Source organism: Alosa sapidissima, chromosome 6 (genome assembly GCF_018492685.1).
Source record: "Alosa sapidissima isolate fAloSap1 chromosome 6, fAloSap1.pri, whole genome shotgun sequence".
NCBI lineage: Eukaryota > Metazoa > Chordata > Actinopteri > Clupeiformes > Clupeidae > Alosa > Alosa sapidissima.
The window spans coordinates 19812898-19837718 of NC_055962.1; the positions used below are offsets into that span (position 1 = coordinate 19812898).

A 24821-nucleotide genomic window follows, 5' to 3' on the forward strand; every position below is an offset into this window, starting at 1 on the left:
CAGAACGAAAGATAGACAGAGACAGAGAGAGAGAGAGAGAGAGAGAGAGAGAGAGAGAGAGAGAGAGAGAGAGAGAGAGAGAGAGAGAGATAAAGAGATAAAGCAAGAACAACAAATGAAAGGAGAGAAAGAGTGAAAGATATATGAGGAAGAAATGCACAAACAGATTTCAGATTAGGATCAGTCTCACATTCCAAGCATTTCCCAGACAGTCATGACCAATTTCATTTATAACAGACAGTGACAATCATCCTAACCATCTGAGGAGGAAGAACAAGTGATTGGGAAACCCCTTCACACCCTATTCAAGTGAGTCTTACAAGAAAGGGTTGAAGCCTGAACTCATTATTACCTTATCATAGGGCAGCATGCCTTTGAGAGGGAAGCGTAGTGTGGTGGGGTCCAACTTCCAGGAATTACAGATGGCCCCAGAGTTGTTGACCACAGGGAGTAGGCTGCATCTCCCTATGAGACAAACATACAAGAGATGAGAGTAGACCAAACAAGTCCTTAGGGCCAAGAGTAGACTAGTGCTGAACTACGTTTGAAGGGGAGATATAGACTGGTAGCCTTACCACAGATGGAGTTGATCCTTGCAGTGGGACGGAAACTGTCCACAAAGTCTGAAATCAGGCTACCGAGAAGCTAAAAACAGCCATGGAGACAAAGAAGAGGAGTTAGGCTTGAAATAAACACCAATGTTCCCAGTGCAACAGCACTTTTGAAGATCTTTTTTGGACCAAGAGCCAAAATCTCTGACAGTGACAAATTTTTTTTTATTTTTATTTTTTTATTCTTCCCCCCCCCCCCCCCCCTTATATCAGGCACTATTTGGAGTCACTCTCAGGCATTGTTTGCACATACCCAGTGTGATAGCGCCCCCTCTGGATAAAGCTTCCTGATCTCGGTCACAGCAAGGTAGGCTGGCAGGAGACAGGCATTCCTGTCGAGTATGTACTCAACCACCTGCAAGTACACAAAGCACACTACATTACAAGATTACTCACTTCACATACTGTGTGGAGGTTCTCCAAGGAGACGGTGCCATCTCCAATATGATTGGCTACATTAGTGCCCTTCTGTGAAATACCTCTCGAACGGCCAGTAGCTGCTGGACCACGGCTGAGCTGACGACATTGGGAATGGTCTGGATTTTGTCCAAAACGGTCTTCAATAAATCTCTTACACCCTGTTAAAAGAGATGGCAGCGTCACCACCTCAGATAAGTGATAGTGCATAGCTGTAACTGAGAGTATCAATTTTCCACTCTCGGATGTGAATGGAGTGAATTAGCGGCAGCCATCTTGTCCTCTCAATATTCCCATCACATATTGCCTTTTACGGCCATTTAGCCACTTTCATATGAAACCGAGACTATAGATTCAGTTAGTAAAAGTACAGATTTTCTTGACAGAGTTTCTTGCCTTGTAATCCACTCCTCCAATGATTTTGCGAAAGAGTCGGAAGGTCAGAGCCCACAGCTGAGTCCTCTCCCACTCCAGGCTCTCAGAGTTGATCAGCGCCTGGCAAACCATTCTGCAAACCACACGGAGACAAGTCAGACGACAGATAGCAGGTCAGACAAAACTAATTCATCAGGCCACCACAGACTGAAATGTCAAATGCATCATCATCAAATACACAGAGAAAACAAACACTGTGGCTCTGAGCATTCTGGTGTTTTAAACTTCTGGGTATGTGTATGTTGTCTGTGAATGCATTTGTTATTCTCTGTGAATTTGACTTGTGTAGTTAAACAGTGAAACCATTCTGGATCTATTGCTATGGTCTCCACAGCCATTCTCAGTTGTGAGGATTCTTTTTTACTTTTGTTGGCAAAGAAATCTTTCAATGGGATTTAATGTAAGACTGCTAGTTTCAAAAGAACAAACAGGGTACTTGCAAGGACTTCATACAACAGCTTTAGTTCACAGAACACACCTCGGAGTCAAGAGGCTGGTCTCAACAGCCATGGCCAAACAGTCATAGAGGAAAGAGATGCGCTTGGGACTGTGCTGTCCATGGATAAACCGGACAATCCACTTAACACACTGCTCATGGGACTCCTGTAATACAGTAGGGCATGCAGATGTAGTCACTTATAGGAAATATTAGGAAGTACGTCCTATCTATCTTTACACTTACAGTAATACTGACACTTATGCTGCTCACCCAAAGAGTAGCTGTATTTATGACGATTAGTAGCATTACTATTACTATCATTGCTTGTGTTGTTATTAGTTAGTGAGTAACCAGTGCATTATCCATGTGTTACTTTTACGACAGCTGTACAGGACATACGCTCTTACCTGTGGCAGAGTGCTCCAGTACTGTCTGAATGCACCTAAACAGCTGATTAGCTTCATCCGTTCTGACTCAGCTGTGTCCATGAACATCCTGTGCGCAAAAGACAGTACAATACTGTACATTACTATTTACATTGCAACGCTTGATTTAGATTTATCAGCTGTCTGTAAATAGTTGTTAACACTCTGTATTACTATGATGCTGGCCTTACCCAGCAAACGCCTCCTCTATGACCTCGGTTTTCTGAGAAGAGAACACAATTTCCTGTGATTAATCATTTTCATCCGTAAAAGAGTGAAAAAACATAGCGTGGGTAGCAGCGTTAGCGTCAACTTAATGTGTCTCATAACTGCTATCTTAAATCTTTTTATAATTGATTAAAATATTATGGAGATCACGCAAGGAATGTTGTTTACAAATCATCGGCTTTTAGCTGCGATTGATATAGCAGGAAAAAGCAGCTTGCTTCTGTTGCGACATGCTTCTTCGTGTAGCATAACGATACGGCATTAAATAAGAATATTGCATTACATTTAATTGAATATTCAGAGGAATAATGAATTACCACAATCAAATCTATGGTGAAATAACAAGGTATTACAATTCAGCTTGCCATCGCAGCTTGCTAACCAGCTTCTTGCTAAAAATTGAACGGGGGACGTACCACAACATCCTCGAATATGGACTGAAGTTGACTTTCCATTGAAATCGACATATTTCAATGTAAAATGTATATTTTATTTCATAGAAACATAAATTGCATTGTAATTAAATCCACTGGCTATGCCAGACTAACATAGGCTTCCGCAGATGAACCAATTTGAACAGAGTTGGTTGCTACATAAATGAATTGATTGAAACACCGGAAGTGTGCACTAGCAGAAAAATGTACGGTGACCTACAACTACGATAAAAGAACGTTCCGGACATATTCTTACAATCCTTGAGCCAGACCCTTAATTTTGGTCAATCGGTACCATTCAAGGGGAATAAGTGATTTTTAACAAGGTAGCCTATATTTACCACCCTAGAATTAGAAAATATGTGACGAGCATTGCATTTGGGGTATAGATTTTTGTGTTTTACCAGCCGGTTTATGTACATTGTATGTGGAGGTATATCTTACAGGTGAATGGACTAATAAAAATAACTAATATATATCCCCGCAAAACTTAAACAGCTGATTATGTACAATAAGTCAATATTTGTTTGTATTGCAACTTTTCTGAAATGTTATGTATAAGTATGTAAATGAGTCATTATCTAATGGAATGTGCAATAATTTGCATATAGATAGATACTTTATTGATCCCCAGGAGAAATTCAAGGTCTCAGTAGCATACAGACATCACACACACATTCACTAACAGCCAAAAAAAGTCATTAAAAGTATATAATATAAAATACACAACTACTTATGCTCATAAGGTCAGATTTGTTTTCCTGCAAGGCCCTGACCGAGTTTGATCTCTCAGAGGAAGTAAAATATAAACGTTTTTTTCAGTTTCAGCCATACAGACACATTTCTGAAAATGTGATGTGGGAATTACTGGAAGCTGTAATTGTACGGAACAAGTTCAGGTCACTCTAATATCAGTGACGTAAATAAGGGGTCAACTTTTTAGAACAAAAAGCAGGTCTAGAGAAAGCTCATAGACCTTTCTGTGAGACTTGCCTGCAAGAGAGACATGCATTCCTTGTGGCGTTTTCACCTCATTTTGTTTTTCATCCTTGTTCACCTGAATTCAGGTAAGACAACACAAAAGAGCTGGAGATCTGTAAAGTCTAATTAATGACTGTCCACCATAAGGGGTGGGATGTCTAATAGGTGAATAGATCTCATACAGTGAAACCTTGTAGCAGCTTTGCCTTTTTACATTTCTTTTACATTCAGTGTGTCATGTGTGCTATATCTTTGCCATTTTAGACCATCAATTCAGTTCCAACCTGCCAGACTGTGTTCATACTTGGTGTCTTTTTTGTTGTTGATACAAAAAAATGCTTACCATGGTGCATACCTTCTCGTAGTCTAAAGAACAGGTATTGCAAATAAACTTTGATTTCATACCCTGCTGTCGTGAGCTGGTCAGATCAGCAATGCATTTCCAACAGAGAATCACAATAATCACATTAGTTATCCAATATCTTTTTTATGTAAATGTAAATCAGGTTTATAGGCCAAGTATACTTACCTGATGGAAAAAATTACAGATTCATAATTTCTACATCAATTGCAGATGTAATAATACAATATTTCACTTCTAAAGGTTTATGTGGAAACCACATCATGAGATATTCCAGGGCAGGAAGTGATGTCACAATTCAGTGTCCGAATGAGACTCATCCTGGATGTAACTCAATAAACTGGACCTACAAAAAAAATAAAACCACCAAATATCCCTTGGTGATTGAAGGCAAATTTGATACACCCGGAAATAACCGACTGAGACTGGAGCCTGACTGTTCTCTGCACATTGGTTATGTCACCACTGTTGATGCAGGAATGTACATCTGTAGAAAAAGCCTGAAAGACAATATTTCTGTTCAACTTGCTGTGATCAGTGGTAAGCCTTCGGAATAAATGAAGCCAGAAATCTTGAAGATATCTAGATATTCCATTATCACAATACTGAATTGTGTAAAAAGTCAATTAATATCACTTTAGTGACACCAGACATAATTTCACTGCATTTCTTACTTCCAGTAACTATATGCATGTGACAATAAACTTCCTTGTATCCTTGTGATCACTAACCAGACACACTGGAGCTGAGAAAAACATTCAGAAAAGCAGTATGGCCTGTGGTAACCTGGTATATTAACTGTGACTGCCAAACATATGAGTCTGGTTCTTTAGTATTGTGGTCAAAGTGCAGAGTAATTGTCCTAAAGACCTTAATTTGAAGCTGAGTAGGATGACCGCTCTCTCCTTTCCCCACATGGTCCTGTTCTACCTTTACTGTGTCTTATTCTGTCTACTCTTTTATGTCTCCTCATTTTCTAGTTTTCAGCTCTATTCATGAGTCTAAGCTGAAGGTTAACGATACAGTGACCATTCACTGTCTCCTGCACACTTATGACTCTACCACCCACTGCAATGCATACAAAGGGGACTTGAGCCTTGAGTGGGTTGGTTCTGACCATCATGATGTCACTAAATCCCCATGCAACATCAGCACCAGACTGACTCTTACACGGAATCAGCTGGGGAGGAAAGTGCACTGCAGACTGAAACGTGGAGGAGTGGAAAGGGCATCAGCTGTTTACACCCTCAGTTTCTCAGGTTGGTGTAATACTGGGATCCTGTGAGGTTTTGTAATCTTATGAATGTTTCTGTATGTATATTTTCCAATGTAAAAAAGTTATAGTTCCCATATTTTCTTTAACAGAAGAAAGAAGAGAGGAAAATGTTGGTAAGCAAGACCTCACCTAAAGTTAAATCTGTTCAGAATTAATCGTTTGCATATCATGACTATTAAATGTATTGTACTATGCTTTGGAATGTTGGACAATGTTTGCATTGCATAACCTGTTTGAACTGTGGTGCTGAAACACTTCCTGAAATACAATACTGAAACTTCCTCCTTTATGACTTTTTGCATCCTCTCTAATTAAAGTCTGCGAGTCTGCTGTGCAAATGGAAGTCCTCGAACTGACCATCGCCTTGACTGCTGCTCTGGCCGTAGTGGCATGTGTAGCTTTGCTGGTGGTCTTGAGGAAGCAATCAAGTATGTCACAGTCACCAAAAAAACACAATACCCAACACAGCAAAACCATCATGTCTGTAATGGTTAATGTAATGTCTGGATTTCATTTCTACATTCAGATCATAGGACATACACATTGTGGTTTCATTATCTATTCCCTACCACTAACACATGGAGATGTTAACTATACCGCATTAAGTGATTGGATACTTTTCCCTCAACAGAAAATAAAAAAGTAAAGAGAAAAAAGAAAGTTGGCCAGCAAAACACAGAAGAGGTAAGTCATGTTTCTCAAAAAGTACTGTAATCCTTCCAGTTGTGGTTTCTTAGGTTGTGGCCTAGCACTGCTTGTTGGGTGCTGCTCTGTAAGTAGCACTGTGCAAGAGTTAAGCACACCACACTACTTTTGTACCTAGTTAAATTAATTGGTGAGAGAATACCAGAATAACGCTGTCCTGAGATTATGACTAAAAGACTATTGTGTTTCTTTTGTAATTCAGCAATACATCACAAAAAATAATGTAATGTTTAGAAAAGGCCACAGTGTATCATTTTACAATCATACAACCTCTGCTATAATTAGCAGAGGTTTTTACAACTATAGTTGTGCACTGATCATTCATAGCAACCTCAAAACGACAGAAGACTTTAGGCATATGTTGTTTGTCTATAGAAAGGGCCTCCTGGCTGCTGTGTCAGATAATGATTTAGCAGTCCACACAACTTCCCCAAATACACTTTCTATCTGTGAATATAGAGAGGAATATAGAAAGGCATCAACAGGCATTGAAGGTTGTATCAGCGATTGCAGGCCCAAAAAAGGCCCAAACATAAATGATCATATTCATCTAATCTTTCCTAACGATCTGCTAGCTGCCCGCTCCATAAGCAGGCTGGAAATAATGTGTTCCAACCAATAACCGACGAGATGCGCGTTCAGGAGAGATTCGATTGCACTGAAGGGAGAGGGAAGGAGTAGTGAGCTAGCTATCTGTTTTGTTTGAACGTCAACAGAAGTGACGTTACCCCGCCATCACTGATACAACCTTTAGAACCACACAGAGATAGATGTACAATGCTGCAACAATACAGAATGTGTACTAGTCTATTTGGGTACAAGCACGTGTCATATGATTTTCAAATAAGCACAAATAGCCTTGATCTGTGGAGTTTGGTGTCTTCTGCCAGTGAGTCTGTAGCATACAATAATATACTGTATCATGGCAACAAGAAGAGACCTTACAACATCAACAGTGTGCACTTTACAAAACGCTTAGGTCAGTGAGATTTGCCTAGATGGTTTTTGATGTTATTGTTGTTGTTGCTTGCCTTCTGTGCAGGAACACACATACATTGAGGTTCACCCCAAAAACCCAACACATGCTGAGCAGAGGAAGGTGAGAGTGAATGGAGGTTTCCAGTGCACGCTAAATTATCATTCTGATTCCTGTCTCAAGAATAAGTATTAATAACAAATATGATTTAATAAAATTACCATTAGAGGGTGTCTGAAGAATCTGTGACATATTCTGTGGTCAAGGCCAACACCAGCAAAAAGAGGAAGACTCAGGACTTTGACCCATACCCTACCTATGCTACAGTGCAGTAGTGTGTCCCAGGAGGGCAGCTACACCTGATGGCAGATAGCATCATACATCATATCTTCAAGCACATGAAGCAATATCATTGGAAGACACACTGAGGAAAAAACATGTCTACATACACATAATTGGTGATTGTGTAATAACACTGAAAATCATAATTTTCATATCGATGTGAAATCCAGCTAGTTTGTTAGTGCTCATGTTCGGTGCAGTAAAATTATTGCATAATCTATTGAAGTATGGTCTTTTTTCCCAGTATCCATAATTAAAGTTGATTGACTGATTTTTTTAGGTTATGAAATTAAATTATACTAAGAATAGCCAGTGATGGCTATTAGTAGGAAAGGGGGGAACTTGCTACAAATGTTTTTTTGACATGTTACTTTATGTACACAGCACAATCAACATGAGGTTAACGGCCTTAGGATTAGTGATTTTACTGTTACTCCCAGAATTGACAAGAGGAATACAAGTACCTTGAAACATAGGTTTTGCTCCGAGGAGAGGGTTGACTTGTTTGTTAGTGATGTCTATTGATTAAAGACACACTGGAGAGACTACAGAAATACCCTAATACGCCAGACTGACAGAGGGATTTGGGATTGCCTGTGACAATGTCTTGATACAAGCATAGCTCTTTAATTTTGTTTATCTTCCTCATAAGATAAACTTAAGAGAACGGAGACTTCTTGCAGTCATAAAAGACAATGACAGACATACAGTCAGATTACTTTGAAATGTAATCGATTACAGAGTACAGACTACACACCAATTTTTGTAATCAGTAACGTAATCCATTGGATTACAAAAATAATGTAACATAATTTGAATACTTTTGAATTACTTTTGGATTACTTCAAAATAAAAACTCAAAAATGAAATAAAAAAGACAGAGCTTACAAATACATTGAAATAAAAAAACACAAGGCTTACAGATTGCTGCACTTGCTGCAAGGTTGTGCTGGGTTGAGCGAATGGCCCAAAGATTTGTGTTGTGGTAATGCTACTTTATGGTACACTTGTAGCCCCCACTTCCCCTTTTCAACAGAAATTGCGTGTTTATGTTTAAACCTCAATCCTGATCCGGGTCACGGCACCAATGCCTTGTGCTGATTTGCACGCTCAGTCATGGACTCGCCCCACAAACAGCAACACCTTGGATTCGGGAGTCAAGCGTGCTAACAATCGAGGCTGCTGCAACTAGCAAATCACTTAAAGGAGAATTCCGGTGTGATATTGACCTAAAGTGTATTGAAACATGATACCGAGTGTGAACGTATGTCTCATAGCCCATCTCGGCTTGTCCCCTGCACTCCAAAATCTGGCGCTAGTTAGCCGATGCTACCAACAGCTTTTTCAATAGTGGTGCTTCGGCATCGGGCTAGCCATGCAAATAAATCACTGTTTTACACCCATTAACGAGGCTTATCCAAAAATAATTCAGTGGAAATGCATGGATTCCAGTTTCTTCCAGTAGCAGCAACTGGAATCCATGCATTTCCACTGAATTATTTTTGGAATCTGATCCCTTATCATACCTGTTCATTCTTACTCGTTGCTCGACTTATCGTGACTAAATTCAAGATGGCTGCAAACGCTAAACTTCGTGAAGATACTGTCTGTATAAATCGTCTTGTAAGTAAACTACCAGTGCTTTTTCAAAGTTCTCAATGTCTCGTTTTAAATGTCAGGGCCCTCGGAAGTCTACCAATGAAGTGTGGAGATACATTGAGCCTCGTAAATGGGTGTAAAACAGTTCACACTCGGAAACACATAAACAAAATGTAATCAAGTAATCTTCGACAATGTAACTATAATCCAGATTACTTGTAATCAGTTACTACCAAACCCTGGTAGTGAGTAGTGACTTCACGCAGAGGTTTTGGCTTCAGAGATCCCTGAACACTTGGGCCCCTGTGCCTGGGTCCATTAGGCCCGTTCAGTAACTAGTGCTAAAGTGAGTGCTAAAGTGTGACATCACGTTTCCGTAGCAACCAATTTTCTGTACACAAACCAAATTAACAACGTTCAATACTATGCCAGACCAAAGTTTTATAGAAAAGAAATGTGTTTTTGCAAATTGATAAGCAGTTTGCCTCTCCGATGATTTAAAGAAGCACTATGCAAACAATTTTAGCAAAAATTACCTTAGTTATGCTTATGCAGGTTGAGAGTCATTCTGATGGTTCTACAACACTTTCTGGGTCGCTTGGTGGGTGCTTTGTCTCCCCCTATCGCATCTCTGCGGAAAAAAAGGAATATGCAACTTACTGGACCCGGTCCGGGTAAATCCGGATGTGACTCAGCGGAAGTATCCAATCGCGCCTCGAAAAATGTAGTCAGATTGTAGTTTCGAAGAAGACTGCAAAACGGACGCCGACTTGGCTTTGTTGCTGTTGAAATTGTAAGTAGCCTACCATTGGGTGAACTTTGTCTTTGTAATGTGGTTTGATAGTCTCTTGAACAATGTGTTTGCTCGACCGTTTTAATGTGAGCCCTGTATGTGTTTAGCTTGGTTTCTTGATGGCTAGCTTGCTAGCTAGTGGGGGGTTAGCGTAGCAGTCCCTTGCTACTGAAGCTGCAGGGGGAGCTGTGTAGTGAAAAATGCAAGCCCAAATCCGGCGAAAACCCAGAAACAGCGAAGGAATAACCAGACCTGCATAGTGCTTCTTTAAGCAATTATTGAGAATAGATCGTCTTCATTTTTTATTAAAAAAACTGAAACTAATGTGGTGTAAACCACTGTCGACATGGTGCAATGCTTCCTGAATGCAATCATCAGTCAGAGTCTCGTAGCATAGCCTACTTGCCGATTTTTTTTCAGGTTTGTAAATAAATTCCCCAAAAAATGTAAAAAGTGTCAAATGCCACCCCGGTTTACAGTAGGCTAATAACGTTATGTAAACAGACCCATGAAAAATACATAAAAGCATCCACATGTTTCAATCTAGTGATTTTCACTTCTTGAAACTGATTTATTCTTGTTTTAAAGGAAAGAACACAGGGAAGCAATGGAACCAGGAACCCCTTTTACTAAATGAATAGCCTACCCAATGTAAAACTGTTGGAAAGGGGAACTTCTACACTGTATTACAAGATTTCCATTATCTCACAGTAAATTCATTCATTTTCTATTGAAGTCAGATGTTACACATCACAGGAAATGATGCTCTGGGCAGTCTACACTTCATGGCCTGTGAAACGAGGGCTACAAGAAGTCTGAAAATAGTCTCGCAAAGATAATCAGCCACACCTCAGAAAGAAAAAAAAAACTATATTCTAGCCTCTGTAACTCTTTGTGAGTACATCACATATTTATTTTGACTGTTTCCTACGAAAACTAGAGGTTCTCAGCTTTCTATAGAGGTCCAACATTTGATGGTAGGCCCCAGAAGAGGTGGGAACAATGCCCTTGTAAATAGGCACAGTGCAATTTCAGGCAAAAACTTGAAATTATTTTTGAGAGTTATGCTGTTAATTTTGTTTTTCATCCCATGATGCAACCAATTTGACAGGTCTAGACTGCAGACAGGCCATTTTAGCACCTTGACTGTTTAAATATGTGCAGAATTACTTTTCCATTTGTTTTCCTGAAATATTCAATGTTTTCTGTGAAAAAGACTGTCTGGATGGCAGTATGTATTGCTCACAACCTGTGTACATCATTCAGAATGTATTGCGCCTTGTACAAGATGTCCAGGCCTTTGGCACTAATGCACCTGGTTTTGAACTGACCACTATATCAACTTGGATACGTTTGGAAGTTGAATATGAAATGCTCTTGATGGCTGTTCTGTGGGTGATGTTTTGGTGATTTGTTATTTGTGATTGTGAATTGGTTTTGATGGTGAATAGGCTTGGTTCTTGATTGGCTGCTGTTTGAAATCCTCTACCTATAGCACTAAGAATGTAACATCTCTCCTGTATATATTTGAAAGAAATTACTATATACTATCAATCATTTTTAGTTGAGTGTTGAATGTATGTATTTTATGTCATTTTCTGTGGCAGGTTGGTGACCTCTTTCTGTACTTGTTGACTTACAAGCACACTTCTATGGGTTATCCATAGCCTTTATTAGATAGGACAGTGATGAAAATAACTTTTCAAGATAAATGACTTTGAATTTTTGAATCAAATTTACATATTTATATTCTGCATACAGCCCTGCATCGACCTCCACAACCTTTAACTCAAATAAATGTTTAGAGGAAGTGTTGACAAAGTTGCGACTACTGTCGAGACACCACAGGAAAACTGTTTTAGCGTTCAGGGCTCACTGTCCTCTTCCCTGACTTAGTTAATCAGCAGTGGGCTTGTTAGTTCAGTCATTTCAGTCACTTTCAAACTTAGGTCATCCTGTTGCAACCTATTGAACTCATTGTGACACATACTACAAGATAATTACTCTCCATACAAACTATGTATGAACTGGCTGGGATGACGTGGTAGAATTGAGGAAGCTGTGACTCTCACTTGAATACTGAACTCAGATCATAAGACAAACTCAAGAGGACCAAACATGACAGCAGTCCGACTTGCTTTGATAGTGCTGCTCCTCTGCCTCACTCATCCACAACCAGGTGAGACACAGAGTTTCTTAATGCATGGTTATTGTTATGGTTATGCTGGTTGACAGTGTAGTGATAAGGAGCTGGGTGAGCATTTAGTATCCAGAAAAAGTTGTGGGTTCACTTCCTGGCTGCCACCGTTGTGCCAAGTTGAACAAGGCACTTTATCCGTAGTTGCTCTGGGATTACTGGCCCTTGTAAGTGAATGTCAGTAGCTTTGGATAAGAGCGTCAGCCAATAGAATAAGTATGAACAAGTAAGCAAGAGAAGTGTAGAAACCATGTGTGTGTGGGGAGGGGAGATCTGAAAACAGTTCTTTAAAAAGGTGAGTCAGTAATGATGAGACATTTGGAAGTTATTGTCTAAGTGATCATTGAGTGGGTTCAAAGTGAAAGTGATTCTGTTATCATGTGTTTTTTTTTCTCAGGTAAATGTGAAGTCCCACATATTGTGTATTCAAAGGAAAGAGATTATGTGAAACTGCCATGTGAAAATGTAATTGCTAAAGACTGCTCTACAACTACATGGCTCTATAGCACCTCTGGAACCAGATCAACTGTTGAAGTGGTCAACCGTGGGAAAATCAAATCTGACAACACAAACATAGCAGACAGACTGAAGCTAGAGCCGGACTGTTCTCTCAAAATTATCAACATCACCTCTCAGGATGCGAGAGAGTACATCTGTCGACAGTTCCTGATGGAAGATGGAAACCAAAATGGAGAAGACCGTCTTGTTTATCTTTCTGTACTCACAGGTGGGCTTTCTTTACTCTGTGTAGCGTTATGCTATGAAGTATAATTGACTGCAGTCGGTAATGTCTCCATTTTTTCTTAGTTTCCTCCTCAATTCCAGCATCAGAGATGAAGGCTGACACCAATGTGACCTTCTACTGCCATTTGGCCATCCATGATAGCCAGAATAACAAGGGTGACATAAAGCTAGTGTGGACTGACTTTGACCATCATCAGGTCAAGGATCCATATAATATCGCGTTCACACGAACATTGACAAAAGAGGACAACAATAGGAAGCTGCAGTGTAAAGTGGAATGGAAGGGAGAGCTCAAAGCCACTGTGGACTACATCATCAAAGGTGGCTTGTAGCACTGATCTAAATCATACATTCTTAACCAGGGTACAACATTCTTGAAAGTGAGAGCAGTGCTTTTTCTACATCATGCAGCACTCGCATTCCAAGCTTTTCCATTTTACTGAAAAAAAAAAAACACAGTTAATAATTCCCAATGATAAATGCAAAGGGTTTTGATTTTTTTCTATAACATTGCGGTTTCAGTAGCACTTTGAATTCAATCACTGACAAAATGCTCATTTTCTTCCCGTGTCTGTGCTGCTCAGGTCAAGATGGCTCTCACCCTGTGGGGTTGATAGGTGCTGTGGTTGGGGCTGTAGCTGTGGCTGTGGCTCTGTGTGCATTTCTAGTATTTCTCTGGAGGAGGAAAGCAAGTAAGTAACATTAAGATGTGAATTTAACTGGGGCACACCACACATAAACAGACAATATTATCTATTGCATGAAAGTTAGGGGTTCTAAATAGAAGTTTTTTTTATACATAAATAAACAAACCAACAACAAAACAATGCCATAAATAGAAGAGACAGAAAATACAAGGTTTAGGCCTCCATTGTGGAGAGAACATACTCTTCTATCAGAGGGTTACAAGTCATGACATATTCGGACACTAAAAATGACAGCAGACTGAGAAATCTTCTGATGAGCTTTTTTATTATTATTATTATTATTATTATTATTATTATTATTTCACTTCAGAGCGTCAGACGGCAAATGTGAGGTCAGAAAATGTGAGCACAAATGTACCAAAGGAGAAAACTGAAGACGAGAGGAAAACATCAGGACAATCAAAACAGGCTCCGGTAAGTAATCTGAAATGTATGGGGTCATCGTTGCCAGAGAAATGAGAAAATGAAAAAAGTGGGAAAAAGTCTGGGCAAATTGGACCTTTACATAATTGTCTGTGTCTGCGAGTGAATTGTCTGCATGTACATCAATGTGTTCATATGTTCATAAATACACTGCTGTATTATAATATTATAATATTCAATATCTATCCAATGTTATTTTGTTTTAGCACATACTTACTCAGACAAAATACAACAGTATAAAATAAACTATACATCAATAAAATAACCACAATAAACCACAAGAGCTAACTAGTTAAACGATCACTCAAAATAGCCTCTGAACATGCATATTAAAACAGCATACTGGATTTAATGTACTGATTTGAGGGTTTTGCACTTACAGGGAGACCAGGGAGTCACCTATGCAGAAATTACCATCACAGCAAACATCAGGAAAAGCTCAGATAAACTCCCAGCCCAACATGAGACGGAGTATGCCACCGTCAAGACAAAGTGCTAAACACACCACCCCCACTGTAGGTGGTACTTTCTTGAATTTCCCCTGGGGATCAATAAAGTATCTATCTATCTATCTATCTATCTATCTATCTATCTGGTACTGCAAAAACATATTTTCCTACAGTGACATGTACAGCATCTCTCGGTAGAATCTTGGTATATAGTTTCCTTTTTTTCTTATTTGTTAATTTGTTTGTTGTTCGTCTTGTCTTGGAGTCACCGGTCCTTCCGGCATCTTTTGTCTTCTGTGTCAGTCTTGTATGTGGAGCGGTTTGGGCTGCACTCTGTGCATATAAAAATGCACATATAAAATAAAAATTACTTGACGTAACTTGACTATAGTTGGCTTCTTTGTGGGTCTTCTTGGTCGTTACATTCGTGTCTTTAAAACTGTGTGAGGTGTCACGTGTTGCTTGATGACTGTTTTATTGATGCTGTTAAGGATGAGTGTGGACCCTAATGCACTTAGTGGATGAGCCGAGGGGTCGGTTTTATAGACCTGCTTACAGTCATAACTCTATGAAGAATTTAAGTCATATTGCTAAGATGAATTAATAAATAAATATATTCTTTCATACCAATGATATTGCGTGATGATATTGTTAAATAAAGTTGAAGTTTTTTTTTACCCTGTTAATTATGACCGCCGCTAGCGAAGCGATCATATAGGGATTGCCCCCCCCCCCCCCCCCCCCTCTATCATCTACTTCCTGAAATTTTGGTCAATGATACCCGGGGCACATGAAATTTGGTGGGTATGTAGCCCCACTAGACTTTTACGGAAAAAATTTGTTTGGTCCCCGGGGGCCACTCCCCCACCGCTGTGGGCCCCCCGAAACCCAAAAAATGCAGTTTTTCCTAAATAACTACCTGAACCGTGGCACTGAGGATGAAGATTTTTTTATGGTATGTTGGTCTCAAGGGCCCACATCAACCTGGCCCATAATCACTCATTTGTGATTTGCACCCCCACAGTAAAAAATTAAAATGCAATATCATTCTGCTTTAATCGCCCCCATCTTCAGTTAAGATGTTCAGAACTGCACCAAATTTTATGTGTATGATTGACCTGGCATTCTCTGGGGGTATGCCAAGTTTCGTAGAATTTCATCCATGGGGGGGGGGGGGGGGGGTCTAAAAAAAATGTAGGTTATGTGTACATTTAGTGACTGTACACTCATTGGCCTGTAGATGACGGTGCACACATATACACATGCACACACACACACAGGCACGCACATACTACCGTTTTCGGCAATTAGAACGGCCAATACATAATTACAAATTTAGTAGGATGAAAGAAAGGCCAAATATTCATCATCATCATCATGGCTGCATTTCCAGTATTGGCGATACGTAGTCGTTTGTCCACTAGATGGCGCATCGTTGCAGTGAGACGTAATTTTGTTGGAAGTTAAAAAGTGGGTTGGAAAAACAATGGACGCTTCCTACAAACGACTGTAGTTTACCGCAGAGAACGTCTAATAAGGATAGGACGATTTCCACATGAAATGTAATTCCCATTTGTTCTTGAAGCCGAAATAAATCTGAGAATGTTTATCGGACATGCTTGGTTTTTACTGCAGGTAGGCTACGTTAATCTTATACAAGTTATTTCCCATAGACATTATGTCTAGGCTATGGTTATTTCCTAGGACATAGGTAAAATAATGTTAGGCTACCGTTAGCATTGGTTGAGTGATGGAGGCCCATTTCATTATTGATGTATTTGTAGAAAATCAAAAATGCGGTTATTATAGGGTACCAAGCAAATTGATAACAGCACTAATTGCATCTTTCGACGGTCACCTCATTTGCTTATGACCATAACCTAGGCTACTAACAGGAGCTAAGTGAGATAGCTACAACACGTTCGCTACGTGATGGTTTTCTATTGGATATATAGGCTTCCTGAAAGATCTGTCTATATGATGCATCCTAAACACCGGGCTGGGACATTTCTGCTCAAAGTCTCAAAAAGCATCTGAGTCAACGTTCATTCCCAAACACCCATATAGGCTACTTCAACCCTTTATTTTCAAAGGTGATTCAAGTAAGGAAGAGCATGGCTCAAAGTAAAGTAACTAGGACTGAAACTACATAAATTCGTCAAAGTGAATAATTTGTGTCAACTCGCCGCAATGTAGATTTATTAACGTACCCGTGATGATCTACATCTCCATTTAAACCAAATGTTTTAGAGCGCACGTTGAGAGATGTATCCAGGGCAGGGCTGTACCTACACATATTTGTTGCACGTGCTACAAAAATCCTTCTTTGCGATGGATGATTTAGTACCAACGTTACACCGGTCCAATACAGTTTTGCCTATGGCTAATACCGTGAGACTGAGATGCTTTTTGTTTGTTCGAAGTGCGTGGGTGTGAGAGTGGAGTCGATGTGCTTTGATTCCAGCTTGGTAGTTGTAGTCTATGCGATTAAAAAAAAACACGTGTGTGTGAAGTATTCAAACAATGATAACGCTTTCATTATGGTTGCTTTAGCCACAGACCTTGAGCTACTGTACAGTGGGTTGGGTTAGAAGTGTCCACTTCATTCGCGCCTTGATTAACACTGCGTGAAATGTACTACTGATATGCAAAACTATTAACTTTTCACCAAGAGGTGGCAGCTTAAGGGCCTGTCCACACGGAGACGCTTTTTAGGTTAAACCCAGAGGTTTTGCTTCGTCTTGGCCGAGCGTCCAAACGAATCCTGTTAACGCACTGCCCGAAACCGCACTTTTCTGAAACCTGGTCCCAGAGTGGAGAAATCTGAAACCGTAGCCCGTTTGAGTTCGTTTAGACAGCGAAACCGCACATCCTGCTTGCGTATCGATGAAGTCATCGCCACACCTCAGCTGCCCTGGACTTGCACTTATAGTATTGCCTAACAATACTAGTTTTCATACATGACATTACCTACGATTACACTCCGTAAGATAAATATCACAACTGGTGCTGCGAAGCGCCGATAGCTTATGACTTGGTGGACTGAACACCGGTTTTTCCCGGTGTTTTTTTATGCATTCTAGCTACTGTCAGTGACGCGAGAGAACTTAAGTTATTAGGAAAGTGCGGTGTAAGTTTAGGCTACATTAATTTGTGCGTAGTGCCATTCATTTATTTTACATGTCTTACAACATATATACATGCATTTACAGTCGAGTGAAATCAGATATAAGCATACAAAGACGCTTAGAACTCACGTTAAGCCGATGGTAGCACACTGAATGCGAATGCACGATTTGATGCAGGCAAAAGTATTGACTGTTACTAACGAAGGTTTTATAGCAATATTATAAATGTGGCGACAGAATAGCCTAGAACTTGGGTAAGCCTTGCGTTTAGTAGCCTAATTGCGGTGATAGCCAAAACTAATGTGAATCACGGACTATCCTACAACCAAAGAAAGTAAAGGTGATTAGTAGGCCTACCTGCGTTAGCCAAATAAAGGACGGGACTGCAGCCTTCACAAACCGTAAAATAAAGTTTATTAGTTTTACAGTTGACAGTTCATCATCAGTCCACACAAACAATTCTGGTTTCCTTGCACTAGCCATTTTGTCGTAGCCTATTCTGTCTGTTTTTAAAGCGCAAGTTTTGGTCAATTTCTGTAAAGAAACAGTGCCACCTATAGGCCTGGGGTATGAAGTAACGTGTTGAGTCGTGTTGAGATGGATCCGTTTGGACGCAAATATTCTTGATACGGTTCCAGGGAAGACGGAGGAAAAAAAGATGGGTTTGGTACGTGTGGACTAGGCCTAAGTCCGCTTGATACTGTAAGCCATTGGTTCCCAAAGGAGATTTTATTTGGGTTGCCAGCATAGTGACAATTTATGTTGTGTAATAGGCCTAGCATAGGGCCTACCTTATATAGCTTATGTTAACAGTCACAGTTTTGTCATAACTCCCTCTATGCATTTTTGCATTTAAAATAGCTCTGAAACCGGGGGCGAACACGTCGAGGGGGGGGGGGGGGGGGGGGGGCGCCAGTGCGTTGATATCTCAATCGCAAAATTAAACAATATTTCTATCGGGCGCCTACCATGGACTAGGCTGGGTGAACTCAGCCTGATCTGCCGGCGATTCCTTTTCGATTTCTTAAAAGATTAAGCTTGGTATAGTGAAAGCTAGACTAACCATGGACCTCATAGCTGCAAAATGCAAGGGAACATGAATCAGCATATTATTTGCACAGTAGCTCTTCAACTTGGCCCGTTAAAATGTGTATGAACAGTCTAGCAACGCATTTCATGAAGGCCCTTTTGGACATGTCAGTTATTTGCACCACTGGGTAAAACGGCATTTTGTTTTAGACTACTGGTATTTAATTTGTGCATTGACAATAAAGCTGAATATCATATGAACTAGATGACTAAACTTATGCATATGTAGAAGAAGAAACATTCACAAAAATCCATGACATGACCTCTCTTCTTGATAACTGTTGAAAACTGCATGGAACCGACAGGGATTGTTTTGTTTAATAATAAATAAATACATTATGCTGCTACCTTCTGCTTTTCCCAAATACAATGTAGCCTACAGGTGTACCTTTCATCAGTGTACCTTTCATCAGTCCAGTTGCAATGGATGGACTGTGATGAACTGCCCTACTTGTGATTGTTTAGATATTTTAAAAGGTTTTATAACAATGCTACACATTTTTTGGCAAGTGCTACAAATCTATTCACCTTTGCAGCGCCAGTAGGCTACTTTGTGTGCGGCCCGCAAACACACATTCCAAACAAGCATACACAAAAGTTTCAAGAGTGGGGGATGGAGTAGAAGATGGAGACAAATTCATTAATATGATTTATTTTCGCGGAATGGATGTACAGGACTGAGCGGCGGTCATATTTTGTACCGCTATATGCGGTACATCTAGTTTATGTTAATTTACACCACGATACTCAATATGTTGTCTAATGGTGTGTCATTTTTCCCCACACTGGATTTTAGGGTTCCCCCACCTGCCAAATCCCACTTTAACCACTGCAGAAGCAGATCGCCAATAATTTCAATCAATCAATCAACCAACCAACCAATCACCTTATATTTTACAGAGAGCTTAAACTTAAATCTACTTTCACTCCAGACACCAAACACTTCCTAAGAAGACTAGGATGAGTGTTTGAGAATTCCTGTGCATGTGAAATCTTGATTTGCAGAATTGGGAACGAGATGTGTGTTTATTGATGGAGTGATTTTTCAAAATAATAGTTATAAAATGATATCCACTCTAACAGCCAGTGATGACTACAGGCAAGGTGGGAGAAAGTCTTGGTGTCTCATGTGGAAAATGTGACGCACACTGACGATTAGTTTCCCAACTTCAAACTCTCCTGTAGTCAGTGCATCCCCATTAGTGACTGATGTTCAGACTGGGAGCATAGTGATTTTCCACTGTGGCCTCCACCTTTGTGATGGCAACAGGTGGAAAGTTGTATTTCATCTGATCTGGATGAACCAGACAGGGGCTGTGCTGCAGACCACCAGTCTCGCATCACATCACACAGACATCCCCTGGCTGCAACATCACCCTAACCATGATGATTCAGGGCGCAAAGTAGACTAAGAAGGTGCCGCACACTCTGAGTAAATGATAAAAACGTTTAATAGGCGATAACGTTTCGGCCTACAAGGCCTTCATCAGATCGCAAGCGTTGATCTGATGAAGGCCTTGTAGGCCGAAACGTTATTGCCTATTAAACTTTTTTTCATTTACTCTGAGTGTGCGGCACCTTCCTTCTCTTACATTAGATATACACACCGGCAGCCAGCACCTCATCTTGGTGTGCGTTACATCTCTCCTCCGCAAGTATTAAGACACAAGGCTGTAATCATAGAAAGTAATGTGGTCAGTTCTTTTAGTTTTCGTGAAACAAAAAGCAACGGCTAAGGTTATCATTTGAAGCTGTTAGATAGAAGGCCTGTGAAAAGCCCATTGCAGTAATCAACCCTACTGGAGGGTTGACTTTGTTCAACTGAAGAAAATTTTGGAGACCATAAGAGACAATAGTCATTAGGTAATAGAGCTAAAGTTGGGCGTCATCGGCATAGCTAGGAAATCAAATTGTTTTTAATGGTTTGTCCAAGTGGGAGCATATAGTATAGGGTGAATAATAGTGGCCCCACGATCGACCCCTGGGAAACACCACAGGTCAAGGTCATTGGCGTTGAGGTACAGTTGCCGATGGCAAACTCCTTTCTTGTAGATATGATTTGACCCAATTGATGACTATACCTTAAAGTCCAACCCAGTGCTCTAGTCTGTGCAGTAATATGTTGTGATCAACATGTGTTGAAGGCTGTACTAAGGTCCAATAACACTAGGACTGATATTTTGCCTGCATCGGTATTGAGGCGTATGTCATTTAAAAACTTAATAAGAGCTGTTTCAGTGCTGTGATTTGCCCGAAAATCTGACTGAAAGTAATTAAAATACCCATTTGATGTTAGGAAGGTGGTTAGTTGATTAAAGACTATTTTTTCAATAATTTGCCCAATAAAAGATTGGCTATGGACCTGTAGGCTAGTTGTTTAGCATGGGGCTTTACAACTTTACAACAGCTGTTTTCAGGGACTTACAGTAGGAAATGTGCCAGACCGTAATGATACATTTACAATGTGAAGCACGTCTTCTGGTATGAGGTGAACATGGTCACTGGTAAGGTGGACCACGGCATATGGTATAGATATGTATTAGAGCATGAAACGCTATGCCAATATTAGCTATTTGCCAATCTATCGGTAGGCTATCTGTGTTTATAATAGCCGATAATTATTTTTAAATGAAAGGAAATCCAAATTGTGATTCTTCTTCTAAATTTCCAGTATTGTCTTTCTAGCTTAATGTTACGTCCAACAGTAAAATAATGTTAAGCATTGATTGAGTGGCGAGATTCTGAAATGTAGCTAAGTAGTTAGCCACAACAATAGCGTTACCTAATAGCTGTTGTTTGTCAAGGGTGACCATTCCTCAGGATTTCTAGCCCTCTGTCCGGAACTAGTTAGAGTGTGCTTTTTGGGCGACTCATTGCAAAATACCTAAGCACGGCAAAGTTAAAGTTAAACATCACACCACTACCCCCTAAAGCCATGCCTCTTTATTTGATAACACTAAATTAAGAAATATTTCCTATTCTGGAAAATGTTTAGTTTTTAGTTTCTTTTTCTTTTGGTCCGCGGTTCAATGATGCCATTGATGACAAATTGTGCCGCAAATTAATTCTACACAGAAAATGACAAGTGTCTTGGTGCGACCGCATCGGATACGCCCGATACTTAGGCTTTTTCTCTGGTGGTGGTGGAGCTGACCGGACAACTGAAAGGGAAGCTACACTAGGCGCATAACTGAAGCGTTCCGTTCGCAACGCGTAAAATCCATTTTAGACTAATGGACTTTTTTTTCGAACGTATGCTCTGCCATCATGTCTGGTATGGCTACTTCCGTTGATTATAGTGGAAGCTAATTTATGCAGCAGACGCAACGCGAACTGAACGCTTCAGTTATGTACCTGGTGTAGCTTAGAACATTTAGTTTCACAGCCCGTTTCACACCGTGAACATCGCGTGTCAGAAAATGCCACGCAGCCACCACGCAACTAAGTCTTTGCTTACCAGAAGTGTGTCTGATGCAGGGCTGCGGCGGCCTCTCTGCCAATTAAAACGTGTCTTTTTCGCACATAATTTTTTTCTTCACTGTTTTGAATCAAAACACTTTCAACACGCTTGTGTGTGGTGTGAAAAATAGGCAAGTCCTATTCATAGCATGCACGCGTTTTCGGCGCAGCCCACGCCGCGCCGCGCCTGAGACATGCGTGTCACACAGGCGCTGTGCAAGGTCTAACCTGTTAACATGGGAGGCAAAATAAAAACGGACACGTCATGCAGCTGACACACTCACACCACGCATCCGGTGTGAAACGGGCCTTAGGCTTCAGGCGTTACCGATTTACCATCATCGATCGCGTCTGGCCTCTGAAATAAGCTTTTAAGGCTGCCTGGGCCTGGCCATGTTTGGACGGTCTCACTCATTCATTTGTTGTTTAACAGATATTTTACTTCCTGAGGAGGCTGTGGTCCTTCAACGTCTGCAACAAGCTGGATCTTTTACGATTCTGTTGTTGCCAATGTCCTCTTCTATGCTGTGGTATGCTAGGGGAGGAAGCACTAAGAAGAGGGATGCTGGGCGACTAGACAGGCTAGTAAGGAAAACTGGCTCTGTTGTGGGAGCTGAACTGGAGTGAATCACTTCAATATCAGACAAAAGGACCATGAACAAACTAATCAGCATCTTGGACAATGACTGTCAACCACTTCACAGCACTATCATAAAGCAGAAGAGCTTGACCAGTTGGAGACTACGCTCACAGTCATGCACAACTGACAGACTGAGGAAGTAATTTGTCTCCAGGGCCATACAACTCTTCAATCCTTAACCCTTAAAGGAGTACCGTCACACCGGTGTGATGGGAATGTTGAGAAATTAACATTCTAAAGAATATCTGGGTTCATTGAATTCAACATAGAATTTTAGAACCTTCAATTGTTGCGGAACTTAGAATGTTCAAAAACCTACACCTTTAAGGGTTAACGTAGTCTGCCTCTCCACACTTCCATGACCTCCTAACAATGTTGTGTACTGACTGTCCACTGGCCCACTGTGTTACTGCTTACACTGTCTACACTGTTTACTGGCTATAAGCCTATATATGCACAACCTGTAAAGTATTGAGGAGTGTTGGCTGGTGTGGATTGGTGCTGCCAGAATGATGTGTCGATTAAAACACGGGAATCCAGTTTTCCAATTAACTCTTATTTATTTTCCAGCTTTGGTTTTCTTTGAGTGTTATTGCTGGGGTCTACAAGACAACAACTAACAAGGCAATCTCAGTATCATAACTTAAGCAAAGTGAATACCACATTACATAAACTAAATAAATCCTCATTGCTCCTATGAGCTTGAATGTGCCTGGTTAGAACAAAGACAATGCCAAGAGTATATGGCATGCACACTAAAGCTCTAAACGAAGTACACAAAATAAGTATATCAAGTTCCTTTGAATGTTAACAAATACTACATTTAACTAACAATTAAAGGGAAAAATAAACTTACAAATTCACAAACGCAACAACCCACTCGAGCTGGATGAGGGTACCGCCACTGCAAACTGAGAGCCATCTACCACTGTAGGCTACTGAGAGAAACACTGGAGTCTCAGGTTAATTACCTAATTTAGTGCAGGTGGAATGCAAGGGGCGTGTCTCAATTTGGCAGGGGGGAAAGTACTGGGATTTCTAACACAACCCCTCCCTCCATCCCCCAGTCTGGACTGTGGTCTAACTTCATACTTGATCAGTGGCTGATACCCTATTACTTCAAACCTATCCTTGCACTGCTGCTATAATTCTTATATTACTATGTTTACATTTTTCTCTATATTGTCCATATACTTATACTATAACTGTTATACTATGCTAAAATTGTCCTCATATATTGTCCATATTTAATGCTGGTCTCTTATATTGTCCATATTTATTGCTGGTCACTAGACTTTAACCCTGCACTGTTGCATTGTTGGACTTATTTGCACTACCACCATGACACACACCTCATTGAGCACAGGGTCACTCCCTAGTATTTGATCACACTGCTTATGTTGTTGTGTGTGGTGTCTTAAAGGGATATTCCACCATTTGGGGAAATACACTTGTTTTCCAGCTCCCCTTGAGTTACACAATTGTTTTACCTTTTCCCAGTTCATCCAGCTGTTCTCTGAGTCTGACAGTAGCACTTTTAGCTCCAGCTCATTGAATCAGATTAGACCGTTAGCATCTCTCCTATAAGCTAACAGTCTAATCTGATTCAATGAGCTGGACCTAAAAGTGTTACTGTCAGGCTCAGAGAATGGCTGGATGACAATTTGACCGGAGAGATTTAATTTTGTCGGACATTTCATTTTTCAATGTCAATTACTCTGCGACAACAGAAACCATGTGCATGTGTGCGTATTATTCAAGGCTATGAGGGAGATGGATGAATTGGGAAAGAGTAGGGGATAGGACAGTGGTGTTTTTGGGGGCCAAGCAGCGAAGCTGCGAAGGCACCCATTGTGTTTCTATGTTTTTGGGGGCCAAGCAGCGAAGCTGCGAAGGCACCCATTGTGTTTCTATGTTTTCTTATTGGGGGCCAAGCAGCGAAGCTGCGAAGGCACCCATTGTG

At 40.5% G+C, this 24821-nt stretch overlaps 2 protein-coding genes across 11 annotated transcripts in view; one reads left to right on the top strand and one right to left on the bottom strand.

The window, feature by feature from the left end:
• The window catches only part of med23 (mediator complex subunit 23), a 52191-nt gene extending 49024 nt beyond the window's left edge, over positions 1-3167 (bottom strand). For both annotated transcript variants that reach the window (XM_042096154.1, XM_042096152.1), the window contains exons 1-9: positions 2972-3167; positions 2519-2550; positions 2310-2397; positions 1942-2066; positions 1425-1536; positions 1091-1189; positions 865-966; positions 576-645; positions 353-465 (exon numbers count right to left, since the gene is read on the bottom strand). In XM_042096154.1, coding sequence (XP_041952088.1) covers positions 353-465; positions 576-645; positions 865-966; positions 1091-1189; positions 1425-1536; positions 1942-2066; positions 2310-2397; positions 2519-2550; positions 2972-3022 — 792 coding nt within the window. In that variant the 5' untranslated portion in view covers positions 3023-3167. The remainder of the gene's footprint in view (positions 1-352; positions 466-575; positions 646-864; positions 967-1090; positions 1190-1424; positions 1537-1941; positions 2067-2309; positions 2398-2518; positions 2551-2971) is intronic.
• LOC121712145 lies at positions 82-14922 on the top strand. Of its 9 annotated transcripts, XM_042096204.1 has the most exons (15): positions 82-309; positions 825-918; positions 1503-1576; positions 4575-4871; positions 5312-5590; positions 5697-5720; positions 5925-6035; positions 6239-6291; positions 7355-7411; positions 11630-12201; positions 12617-12946; positions 13027-13284; positions 13548-13655; positions 13981-14084; positions 14476-14922. In XM_042096204.1, exons 10-15 carry the CDS (start codon positions 12141-12143, stop codon positions 14590-14592), a joined length of 978 nt encoding a protein of 325 aa, XP_041952138.1. In that variant the 5' UTR covers positions 82-309; positions 825-918; positions 1503-1576; positions 4575-4871; positions 5312-5590; positions 5697-5720; positions 5925-6035; positions 6239-6291; positions 7355-7411; positions 11630-12140; the 3' UTR covers positions 14593-14922. The 9 variants fall into 9 exon arrangements, with proteins under 9 accessions (XP_041952138.1, XP_041952140.1, XP_041952143.1 ...); XM_042096206.1 differs by lacking the exon at positions 4575-4871; XM_042096207.1 differs by lacking the exons at positions 82-309; positions 825-918; positions 1503-1576 and adding an exon at positions 3655-4056 and having other exon boundaries at positions 13045-13284.
• The last annotated feature ends 9899 nt before the right edge of the window (positions 14923-24821 follow it).

Coding starts and splice junctions, on each gene's coding strand:
- LOC121712145 (XM_042096202.1), top strand. CDS start 3,996: ATGCATTCCTTGTGGCGTTTTCACCTCATTTTGTTTTTCATCCTTGTT. Junction 5,721..5,924: donor AAGAAGAGAGGAAAATGTTG/GTAAGCAAGACC, acceptor CTCTAATTAAAG/TCTGCGAGTCTGCTGTGCAA. Junction 6,292..7,354: donor GCCAGCAAAACACAGAAGAG/GTAAGTCATGTT, acceptor CCTTCTGTGCAG/GAACACACATACATTGAGGT.